The sequence below is a fragment of the Chiloscyllium punctatum genome, chromosome 17 (assembly GCF_047496795.1).
Source record: "Chiloscyllium punctatum isolate Juve2018m chromosome 17, sChiPun1.3, whole genome shotgun sequence".
Taxonomy (NCBI): Eukaryota; Metazoa; Chordata; class Chondrichthyes; order Orectolobiformes; family Hemiscylliidae; genus Chiloscyllium; species Chiloscyllium punctatum.
The window spans coordinates 44,600,605-44,612,732 of NC_092755.1; the positions used below are offsets into that span (position 1 = coordinate 44,600,605).

General features: G+C 60.2%; 1 protein-coding gene across 2 annotated transcripts in view; it reads right to left on the bottom strand.

Annotated features, from left to right (window-relative positions):
• Positions 1–12,128, bottom strand: part of LOC140487778 (tRNA (32-2'-O)-methyltransferase regulator THADA) — a 295,012-nt gene that overhangs the window by 202,001 nt on the left and 80,883 nt on the right. For both annotated transcript variants that reach the window (XM_072587028.1, XM_072587029.1), the window contains exon 9: positions 4,136–4,272. In XM_072587028.1, coding sequence (XP_072443129.1) covers positions 4,136–4,272 — 137 coding nt within the window. The remainder of the gene's footprint in view (positions 1–4,135; positions 4,273–12,128) is intronic.

A 12,128-nucleotide genomic window follows, 5' to 3' on the forward strand; every position in this document is an offset into this window, starting at 1 on the left:
ATACTGTTGGGGGGGGGATGATGATCGTTCAGAGGTAAGCAGCAGTAGCAAGGTCCGTGGCACTTTGACTGGCTATGGGGCACAGCAGAAAAGGGTAAAGATAAATAGAACCTTGGTGAGAGACAACTCGATAGTTAGGGGGACAGACAGGAGATTCTGTGGCCACAAACGGGAATCCAGGTGTGTTGCCTCCTGGGTGCCAGGGTCCAAGATGCCTTGGAGAGGCTGCATAATGTTCTCAAAGAGGACGGTGAGCAGCCAGAGGTCATTGTGCATGTTGACACAAGTGACAATAAATAGAAATAGGGATGAGGTCCTGCCGAGTGATTATAGAGAGCTAGGAAAAAAGTTAAAAACCAGGGCCTCAACGAGGGTAATCTCTGGATTACTTCCAATGCCATGTGTTAGTGACGGTAAGGTCAGAAGGCTGTGGTACAGGGGGCAGGGTTTGAGATTTTTAGATCATTATGATCTTTTCTGGGGCAGAGGTGATGAAGGGCTTTTGTCCGAAACGTCGATTTCACTGCTCCTTAGATGCTGCCTGAACTGATGTGCTCTTCCAGCACCACTAATCCAGAATCGGGTTTCCAGCATCTGCAGTCATTGTTTTTACCGTGTTCAAGAGGAACAGGTGATTTGGAGGGGACCAATATCTTGGTGGCAAGGTTTGCTAGTGCTACAAGGGAGGAATTAAATTAGATTGGCAGGGGGTTGGGATCCTCAACAGCAGGGAGGCAAGTGCGAAGCTGGAAGGAGATACAGTAATCAGAAATAGTAAGTTAAAGAGACAGATCAGGTTGGAACACAATGGGGAGCGAGAAATGCCCGTTGTACTAAATTGCATTGATTTCAATGCAAGAGGGCTGACAGGTAAGGCTGATGAACTCAGGGTGCGGATAGGTATGTGGGAGTGGGATATTATAGACATTACAGAAACATAGCTAAGGGAGGGACAGGACTGGCGGCTTAATGTGCCAGGGTACAGGTGCTTTAGGCAGGACAGAGTTGGAGGAAAGGGGAGGTGGAGTTGTATTTTTGATTACGGCGAGTATCCCACAGCAGTAATCAGAGATGAAATAACTGAAGGATCATCCAGTGAGGCTAAGAAATCAGAAGGGGGTGGTGATGTCATTGGGGTTGTACTGTAGGGCCCCAAGTAGTCAATGGAAATTACAGCAACAAATATGCAGATAAATTGGGGAGACTTGCAGAAGCAAGATGGCGGTCATAGTAGGGGATTTTAACTTTCTTAACATAGACATTAAGGGCTTAGATGGGGTGGAATTTGTTAAATGCGTTCAGGAAAGTTTCCTTACGTAGACGGTCCTACTTGGGAAGGGACAAAACTCAACCTACTCTTGGGAAATAGAACAGGACAGGTGACTGAGGTGACATGGGTGGAACACTTTGGGACCGGTGATCATAGTTCTATTAATTTTAAAATAGTCAAGGAGGGAGACAAGACTGGTCCACAGCTTCAAGTTCTAAATTAGGCAAGGCGAATTTTGATGGAATGAGACAGGAGCTTGCAGGGTTGATCGGAGTAGTTTGTTTGCAGGCAAAGGGACCACCGGCAAGTGGGAGGCCTTTAAACATGAGATAGCGAGAGTTCAAAGTCTATATTTTCCTGTGAGGGTGATGGGCAAGGTTGGCAGGAATAGGGAAACCTGGGTGACAAGAGATATTAAAGCTTTGACCAGAAAAAAGCAGGCACATTTCAGGTACAGGCATCTGGGATCAAGGGATTCCCTGGAGACATATAGGGGATACAGGAGTTTACTGACGATGGAAATCAGGAGGGTGAAAAACAGGCACAAATAGCCTTGACTGAGGAGGTTAAGTTGAATCCAAAGAAGTTCTTTAGTATAAAGGAAAAAGAATAACTAGAGACAGAGTAGGACCAAAGTGGACATGGATGTGTAGAACCGCAGGAGATGGATGAGGTTCTCAATGAGTATTTCTCCTCTGTGTTTACTATGGAGAAAGACATGAAGACTAGGGAACTTGGGAAAGTTAGTTGTGATATCTTGGGGACAGTCCATATCACAGTAGAGGAGGTGTTGGATGTATTCAAGTGTATGTATTCAAGTGTATGATAAATCTCCTGGTCCTGACCAGATATATCCAAGAACACTGCAAGAGGCTAGAGAAGAAATTGTGGAGGCCCTGGCTGATATTTTTGCATCATTGTTAGCCACGGGTGATGTCCCGGAAGACTGGAGGGTAGCAAATGTTGTGCCATTATTCGAGAAGGGCTGCAAAGAAAAACCTGGGAATGACAGACCAGTCAGCTTAACACCTGTAATAGTTATGTGAGAAGATTCTGAGAGATAAGGTATACATGCATTTGGAAAGACAGGGTTTGATTAGGCGTAGTCAGCATGGCTATGTGCATGGGAGATCATGCCGCACAAATTTGTTAGAGCTTTTGGTAAGGTTCCACATGATAGGCTGCTCTGGAAGGTTAGATTGCATGAAATCTGGCGGAGCTGGCAAATTGGCTACACAATTGGCTTGATGGTAGGAAGCAGAGGGTAATAGTGGAAGGATGCTTGTTGGACTGGACGCCTGTGACTAGTGGAGCGTCTCAGGGATTATTGCTCGGTCCATTACTGTTTGTTATCTATATCAATGATTTGGATGAAAATGCACAAGGAAGGCATGATTAATATGTTTGCTGATGACACTGAGTTAGGCAGTATTGTGGATAGTGAGGAAGGTTATCAGAAATTGCAGCAGGTCCTTGACCAGTTGGGGAAGTGGGCCAAGAAATGGCAAATGAGGAGTTTAATATGGATAAGTGTGAGGTCTTGCATTTTGGAAAGTCAAATCATGGTAGGAGTTTCATGGTGAATGGTAGGACCTTAAGAAGTGTAGTGGAACAGAGGGACCTTGGAGTTCAGGTGTATGGTTCTCTGAAAGTAGGGTCACAAGTAGACAGGGCTGTGAAGAAAGCTTTTGGCACACTGGCCTGCTTCAGCCAAGGCATTAAGTATAGAAATTGGGAAGTTATATTGCAGTTGTACAGGATGTAGGTGAGGCCACACTTGGAGTATTGTGTTCAGTTTTGGTCATCGTTTTATAGGAAGGATGGTATTAAACTGGAAAGAGTGCAGAAGAAATTTACAAGGATGTTGCCAGGACTCAAGGGTCTGAGTTATAGGGAGAGGTTGGACAAGCTAGGACATTTTTCTTTAGAGCACAGGAGAATAAGGAGGAATCTTATAGAAGCATATAAGATCATGAGAGGCATGGATAGGGTGAATGCACTCAGTCTTTTTCCCAGGTTTGGGAATTGAGCATACTCCCAAGGCAGGTACAGCACAAGGTTCGATACAAAATAAAGCTCCTTCTTCTCTTTTAAATTGAAAGTAAAGCTATCTCTACCATTGTAATTGAAAGTAAAGCTACACTGCCCCTGACCCTGTCCTGATCCCAGTGCCCCAGACCCTGTCCTGATGCCGGTGCCCCAGACCCTGTCCTGATGCCGGTGCCCCAGACCCTGTCCTGATGCCGGTGCCCCAGACCCTGTCCTGATGCCAGTGCTCCTGGCCCTGTCCTGATCCCGGTGCTCCTGACCCTGTCCCGATCCCGGTGCCCTGACCCCGTCCTGATCCCAGTGCCCCTGACCCGTCCTGATCCCGGTCCCCCTGACCCTGTCCTGATCCCGGTGCCCTTGACCTTGAAGCACTCCCAGTACAAGTACAGGATTAATACAGAGTAAACAATTCACACCCCTTTTGCTTGATCAATTTAAACATAGTTCCTCTGTATTTTAACTCCATTTACTTGCCTTCATTCTCAATCTCTCAGCATTCTTCTCCAATAAATAATTGCTGATCTAGATCTTGAAAGCTCTTATAACAGATCTGCCCTGTTCCTTATTCCTCCCTTCCCATCGCTGTCCTGTCTCTCTTTCTGTCTCTGCTCTCCTCTCTACCTCAATAAGCCCTTGAATTTATTATTGGAGAGAATTGACAATTTCAGGGCAAAAATATTGTCCGCTGACGTCAGTGCATCTGCCTGTGCACAAGTTCACAGGAATGTTACGATTACTGCCACACCCCAGAGAACCTCATCCTAATCCTGCCTGCTCTACCCTCTGACCCACAGATGATCCCTCGCAATTGCTTACTGGGCTTTCAATCTTGTGCCACATCAGCTCCAATAGTTGGGTGGTAAAAGTTGAATGCTGCTCGAGCAGCCTCCCAGCACGCAGTCTCCAGATTTTGGCAATATTCACCTTTATGCACTTCAGCCACAGAGTCAGCACTGAAATCAAATGAGACACCAATGTCACATCATCCCATCACCACCAGCACAACCCAAGCACATCCTGATCCCAACACTCCCAACAATGACACATCTCCAAACCTGTGCTGTGCTAACTCAGTCACTCCCAACCCTGTGCCAACCTGGTCCTGACATCCTTCCTGATCCCGACACCGTTGAAACCATTCCCGATCCCAATGCTACTGACCATGTCTTGGTCCCGGAGCCACAAACCCCATCCCAATCTTGGCACGCCAAATATTTCCCGATCCTGGTGCTTGACCCTGTCCTGATCCCAGCGCCCCTGACCTCGTCCTGACCCCGGTGCCCTGACCCTGTCCTGACCCCGGTGCCCTGACCCTGTCCTGACCCCGGTGCCCTGACCTCGTCCTGACCCCGGTGCCCTGACCTCGTCCTGACCCCGGTGCCCTGACCTCGTCCTGATCCCGGTGTCCTGACCCTGTCCTGATCCCGGTGCCCTGACCCTGTCCTGATCCCGTTGCTCCTGGCCCTGTCCAGATTCCAGTGCTCCTGGCCTTGTCCTGATCCTGGTGATCCTGGCCCTGTCCTGATCCTGGTACCCCTGACCCTGTCCTGATCCCGATGTTCCTGACCCGTCATGATCCTGGTGCCCTTGACCCTGTCCTGATCCCGGTGCTCCTGGCCCTGTCCTGATCCCGGTGCTCCTGGCCCTGTCCTGATCCCGGTGCTCCTGGCCCTGTCCTGACCCCGGTGCTCCTGGCCCTGTCCTGACCCCGGTGCTCCGGACCCTGTCCTGATCCCAGTGCCCTGACCCTGTCCCGAACCCGGTGCCCCGACCCTGTCCCGATCCTAGTGCCCCTGACCCTGTCCCGATCCCGGTGCCCCTGACCCTGTTCTGAATCCGGTGCCCCTGACCCTGTCCTGATCCCAGTGCCCCTGGCCCTGGTGCCCTGTCCTGATCCCGGTGCCCCTGACCCCGTCCTGATCCCGGTGCCCCTGACCCCGTCCTGATCCCGGTGCCCCTGACCCCGTCCTGATCCCGGTGCTCCTGACCCTGTCCTGAATCCAGTGCCCCTGACCCTTTCCTGATCCAGGCGCCCCTGACCCCCTGTCCAGATCCTGGTGCCCCTGACCCTGTCCAGATCCTGGTGCCCCTGACCCTGTCCAGATCCTGGTGCCCCTGACCCTGTCCTGATCCCGGTGCCCTGACCCTGTCACGATCCTGGTGCCCCTGACCCTGTCCTGATCCTGGTGCCCCAGACCCTGTCCTGACCCTGTCGCCCCTGACCCTGTCGCCCCGACCCTGTCCTGATCCCGGCGCCCCAGTCCCTATCCTGAATCTAGTGCCCCCGACCCTGTCCCGACCCTAGTGCCCCTGACCCCCTGCCCTGATCCCGGTGCCCCTGACCCTGTCCTGATCCCGGTGCCGCGACCCTGTCCCGATCCTAGTGCCCCTGACCCTATCGCCCCTGACCCTTTCTTGATCCGGGCACCCCTGACGCTTTCTTGATCCGGGCACCCCTGACCCTGTCCGGATCCCGGTGCCCCTGACCCTGTCCTGAACCCGGTGCCCCTGACCCTGTCCGGATCCCGGTGCCCCTGACCCTGTCCGGATCCCGGTGCCCCTGACCCTGTCCGGATCCCGGTGCCCCTGACCCTGTCCTGATCCCGGTGCACCTGACCCTGTCCTGATCCCGACGCCCCTGACCCTGTCCTGATCCCGGTACTCCTGGCCCTGTCCTGATCCCGGCGCCCCTGACCCTGTCCCGAACCCGGTGCCCCGACCCTGTCCCGATCCCGGTGCCCCTGACCCTGTTCTGAATCCGGTGCCCCTGACCCTGTCCTGATCCCAGTGCCCCTGGCCCTGGTGCCCTGTCCTGATCCCGGTGCCCCTGACCCCGTCCTGATCCCGGTGCCCCTGACCCCGTCCTGATCTCGTTGCCCCTGACCCCGTCCTGATCTCGTTGCCCCTGACCCCGTCCTGATCCCGGTGCCCCTGACCCCGTCCTGATCCCGGTGCCCCTGACCCCGTCCTGATCCCGGTGCTCCTGACCCTGTCCTGATCCCGGCGCCCCAGACCCTGTCCTGAATCCAGTGCCCCTGACCCTTTCCTGATCCGGGCGCCCCTGACCCCCTGTCCAGATCCTGGTGCCCCTGACCCTGTCTTGATCCTGGTGCCCCTGACCCTGTCCTGATCCCGGTGCCCTGACCCTGTCACGATCCTGGTGCCCCTGACCCTGTCCTGATCCTGGTGCCCCAGACCCTGTCCTGACCCTGTCGCCCCTGACCCTGTCGCCCCGGCCCTGTCCTGATCCTGGCGCCCCAGTCCCTATCCTGAATCTAGTGCCCCCGACCCTGTCCCGACCCTAGTGCCCCTGACCCCCTGTCCTGATCCCGGTGCCCCTGACCCTGTCCTGATCCCGGTGCCGCGACCCTGTCCCGATCCTAGTGCCCCTGACCCTATCACCCCTGACCCTTTCTTGATCCGGGCACCCCTGACCCTTTCTTGATCCGGGCACCCCTGACCCTGTCCGGATCCCGGTGCCCCTGACCCTGTCCTGATCCCGGTGCCCCTGACCCTGTCCTGATCCCGGTACTCCTGGCCCTGTCCTGAATCCGGTGCCCCTGACCCTGTCCTTATCCCGGTGCCCCTGACCCTGTCCTGATCCCGGTGCCCCTGACCCTGTCCTGATCCCGGTGCCCCTGACCCTGTCCTGCTCCCGGTGCCCCTGACCCTGTCCTGCTCCCGGTGCCCCTGACCCTGTCCTGAACCCGGTGCCCCTGACCCTGTCCTGAACCCGGTGCCCCTGACCCTGTCCTGAACCCGGTGCCCCTGACCCTGTCCTGAACCCGGTGCCCCTGACCCTGTCCTGATCCCGGTGCCCCTGACCCTGTCCTGATCCCGATGCTCCTGACCCGTCCTGATCCCGACGCCCCTGACCCTGCCCCGACCCCGGTGCTCCTGGCCCTGTCCTGATCCCGGTGCCCCTGACCCTGTCCTGATCCCGGTGCCCCTGACCCTGTCCTGATCCTGGTGCCCCTGACGCTGTCCTGATCCTGGTGCCCTGACCCTGTCCTGATCCTGGTGCCCCTGACCTTGTCCTGATCCCGGTGCCCCTGACCCTGTCCTGATCCCGGTGCCCCTGACCCTATCCTGATCCCGTCGCCACGACCCTTTCCTGATCCCGACACCCCTGACCCTGTCCTGATCTGGGCACCCCTGACCCTGTCCTGATCCCGACGCCCCTGACCCTGTCCTGATCCCGGTGCCCCTGACCCTGTCCTGATCCCGGTGCCCCGACCCTGTCCCGACGCCCCTGACCCTGTCCCGATCCCGACGCCCCTGACCCTGTCCCGATCCCGACGCCCCTGACCCTGTCCCGATCCCGACGCCCCTGACCCTGTCCCGATCCCGGCGCCCCTGACCCTGTCCCGATCCCGGCGCCCCTGACCCTGTCCCGATCCCGGCGCCCCTGACCCTGTCCCGATCCCGGCGCCCCTGACCCTGTCCCGATCCCGGCGCCCCTGACCCTGTCCCGAATCCGGCGCCCCTGACCCTGTCCTGAACCCGGCGCCCCTGACCCTGTCCTGAACCCGGCGCCCCTGACCCTGTCCTGATCCCGGCGCTCCTGACCCTGACCTGATCCCGGCGCTCCTGACCCTGACCTGATCCCGGCGCCCCTGACCCTGTCCTGATCCCGGTGCCCTGACCCTGTCCTGATCCTGGTGCCCCTGACCCTGTACTGAACCCGGTGCCCCGACCCTGTCCTGATCCCGGCGCCCCGACCTTGTCCTGATCCTGGTGCCCTTGACCCTATCCTGATCCCGGTGCCCCTGACCCCGTCCTGATCCTGGTGCCCCTGACCCTGTCCTGATCCTGATCCTGTCCTGATCCTGGTGCCCCTGACCCTGTCCTGATCCTGGTGCCCCTGACCCTGTCCTGATCCCGGTGCCCCTGACCCTGTCCTGATCCTGGTGCCCCTGACCCTGTACTGAACCCGGTGCCCCGACCCTGTCCTGATCCCGGCGCCCCGACCTTGTCCTGATCCTGGTGCCCTTGACCCTATCCTGATCCCGGTGCCCCTGACCCTGTCCTGATCCCGGTGCCCCTGACCCTGTCCTGATCCCGGTGCTCCTGACCCTGTCCTGATCCCGGTCCCCCTGACCCTGTCCTAATCCCGGTGCCCCTGACCCCGTCCTGATCCTGGTGCCCCTGACCCTGTCCTGATCCTGACCCTGTCCTGATCCTGGTGCCCCTGACCCTGTCCTGATCCCGGTGCCCCTGACCCTGTCCTGATCCCGGTCCCCCTGACCCTGTCCTAATCCCGGTGCCCCTGACCCCGTCCTGATCCTGGTGCCCCTGACCCTGTCCTGATCCTGACCCTGTCCTGATCCCGGTGCCCCTGACCCTGTCCTGATCCCGGTGCCCCTGACCCTGTCCTGATCCCGGTGCCCCTGACACTGTCCTGATCCCGGTGCCCCTGACCCCGTCCTGTTCCCGGTGCCCCTGACCCTGTCCTGAACCTGATGTCCCGACCCTGTCCTGCTCCCGGTGCTCCTGACCCTGTCCTGAACCCGGCGCCCCTGACCCTGTCCTGAACCCGGCGCCCCTGACCCTGTCCTGAACCCGGCGCCCCTGACCCTGTCCTGAACCCGGCGCCCCTGACCCTGTCCTGAACCCGGCGCCCCTGACCCTGTCCTGAACCCGGCGCCCCTGACCCTGTCCTGAACCCGGCGCCCGTGACCCTGTCCTGAACCCGGCGCCCCTGACCCTGTCCTGAACCCGGCGCCCCTGACCCTGTCCTGAACCCGGCGCCCCTGACCCTGTCCTGAACCCGGCGCCCCTGACCCTGTCCTGAACCCGGCGCCCCTGACCCTGTCCTGAACCCGGCGCCCCTGACCCTGTCCTGAACCCGGCGCCCCTGACCCTGTCCTGAACCCGGCGCCCCTGACCCTGTCCTGAACCCGGCGCCCCTGACCCTGTCCTGATCCCGGCGCTCCTGACCCTGTCCTGATCCTGGTGCTCCTGACCCTGTCCTGATCCTGGTGCTCCTGACCCTGTCATGATCCTGGCGACCCTGTCCTGAACCCAGTGCCCCTGACCCTGTCCTGATCCTGGTGCCCCTGACCCTGTTCTGAACCCGGTAGCCCGACCCTGTCCTGATCCCGGCTCCCGGCTTTGTCCTGATCCTGGTGCCCCAGACCCTATCCTGATCCCGGTGCCCCTGACCCTGTCCTGATCCTGGTGCCCCTGACCCTGTACTGTACCCGGTGCCCCGACCCTGTCCTGATCCCGGCGCCCCGACCTTGTCCTGATCCTGGTGCCCTTGACCCTATCCTGATCCCGGTGCCCCTGACCCCGTCCTGATCCTGGTGCCCCTGACCCTGTCCTGATCCTGATCCTGTCCTGATCCTGGTGCCCCTGACCCTGTCCTGATCCTGGTGCCCCTGACCCTGTCCTGATCCTGGTGCCCCTGACCCTGTACTGAACCCGGTGCCCCGACCCTGTCCTGATCCCGGCGCCCCGACCTTGTCCTGATCCTGGTGCCCTTGACCCTGTCCTGATCCCGGCGCCCCGACCTTGTCCTGATCCTGGTGCCCTTGACCCTATCCTGATCCCGGTGCCCCTGACCCTTTCCTAATCCCGGTGCCCCTGACCCTGTCCTGATCCTGGTGCTCCTGACCCTGTCCTGATCCCGGTCCCCCTGACCCTGTCCTAATCCCGGTGCCCCTGACCCCGTCCTGATCCTGGTGCCCCTGACCCTGTCCTGATCCTGATCCTGTCCTGATCCTGGTGCCCCTGACCCTGTCCTGATCCCGGTGCCCCTGACCCTGTCCTGATCCCGGTGCCCCTGACCCCGTCCTGTTCCCGGTGCCCCTGACCCTGTCCTGAACCTGATGTCCCGACCCTGTCCTGAACCCGGCGCCCCTGACCCTGTCCTGAACCCGGCGCCCCTGACCCTGTCCTGAACCCGGCGCCCCTGACCCTGTCCTGAACCCGGCGCCCCTGACCCTGTCCTGAACCCGGCGCCCCTGACCCTGTCCTGAACCCGGCGCCCGTGACCCTGTCCTGAACCCGGCGCCCGTGACCCTGTCCTGAACCCGGCGCCCCTGACCCTGTCCTGAACCCGGCGCCCCTGACCCTGTCCTGAACCCGGCGCCCCTGACCCTGTCCTGAACCCGGCGCCCCTGACCCTGTCCTGAACCCGGCGCCCCTGACCCTGTCCTGAACCCGGCGCCCCTGACCCTGTCCTGAACCCGGCGCCCCTGACCCTGTCCTGAACCCGGCGCCCCTGACCCTGTCCTGAACCCGGCGCCCCTGACCCTGTCCTGAACCCGGCGCCCCTGACCCTGTCCTGAACCCGGCGCCCCTGACCCTGTCCTGAACCCGGCGCCCCTGACCCTGTCCTGATCCTGGCGCTCCTGACCCTGTCCTGAACCTGGTGCTCCTGACCCTGTCATGATCCTGGCGACCCTGTCCTGAACCCAGTGCCCCTGACCCTGTCCTGATCCTGGTGCCCCAGACCCTGTCCTGAACCCGATGTCCCGACCCTGTCCTGATCCCGGCGCCCCTGACCCTGTCCTGTTCCCGGCGCTCCTGACCCTGTCCTGATCCCCGGCGCTCCTGACCCTGTCCTGATCCTGGTGGTCCTGACCCTGTCATGATCCTGGTGACCCTGTCCTGATCCCGACGCCCCTGACCCTGTCCTGATCCCGACGCCCCTGACCCTATCCTGATCCCGGTGCCCCTGACCCTGTCCTGATCCTGGTGCCCCTGACCCTGTACTGAACCCGGTGCCCCGACCCTGTCCTGATCCCGGCGCCCCGACCTTGTCCTGATCCTGGTGCCCTTGACCCTATCCTGATCCCGGTGCCCCTGACCCTGTCCTGATCCCGGTGCCCCTGACCCTGTCCTGATCCCGGTGCTCCTGACCCTGTCCTGATCCCGGTGCCCCTGACCCCGTCCTGATCCTGGTGCCCCTGACCCTGTCCTGATCCTGACCCTGTCCTGATCCTGGTGCCCCTGACCCTGTCCTGATCCCGGTGCCCCTGACCCTGTCCTGATCCCGGTCCCCCTGACCCTGTCCTAATCCCGGTGCCCCTGACCCCGTCCTGATCCTGGTGCCCCTGACCCTGTCCTGATCCTGACCCTGTCCTGATCCCGGTGCCCCTGACCCTGTCCTGATCCCGGTGCCCCTGACCCTGTCCTGATCCCGGTGCCCCTGACCCTGTCCTGATCCCGGTGCCCCTGACCCCGTCCTGTTCCCGGTGCCCCTGACCCTGTCCTGAACCTGATGTCCCGACCCTGTCCTGCTCCCGGTGCTCCTGACCCTGTCCTGAACCCGGCGCCCCTGACCCTGTCCTGAACCCGGCGCCCCTGACCCTGTCCTGAACCCGGCGCCCCTGACCCTGTCCTGAACCCGGCGCCCCTGACCCTGTCCTGAACCCGGCGCCCCTGACCCTGTCCTGAACCCGGCGCCCCTGACCCTGTCCTGAACCCGGCGCCCCTGACCCTGTCCTGAACCCGGCGCCCCTGACCCTGTCCTGAACCCGGCGCCCCTGACCCTGTCCTGAACCCGGCGCCCCTGACCCTGTCCTGAACCCGGCGCCCCTGACCCTGTCCTGAACCCGGCGCCCCTGACCCTGTCCTGAACCCGGCGCCCCTGACCCTGTCCTGAACCCGGCGCCCCTGACCCTGTCCTGAACCCGGCGCCCCTGACCCTGTCCTGAACCCGGCGCCCCTGACCCTGTCCTGATCCCGGTGCTCCTGACCCTGTCCTGATCCCGGTGCTCCTGACCCTGTCCTGATCCTGGTGCTCCTGACCCTGTCCTGATCCTGGTGCTCCTGACCCTGTCATGATCCTGGCGACCCT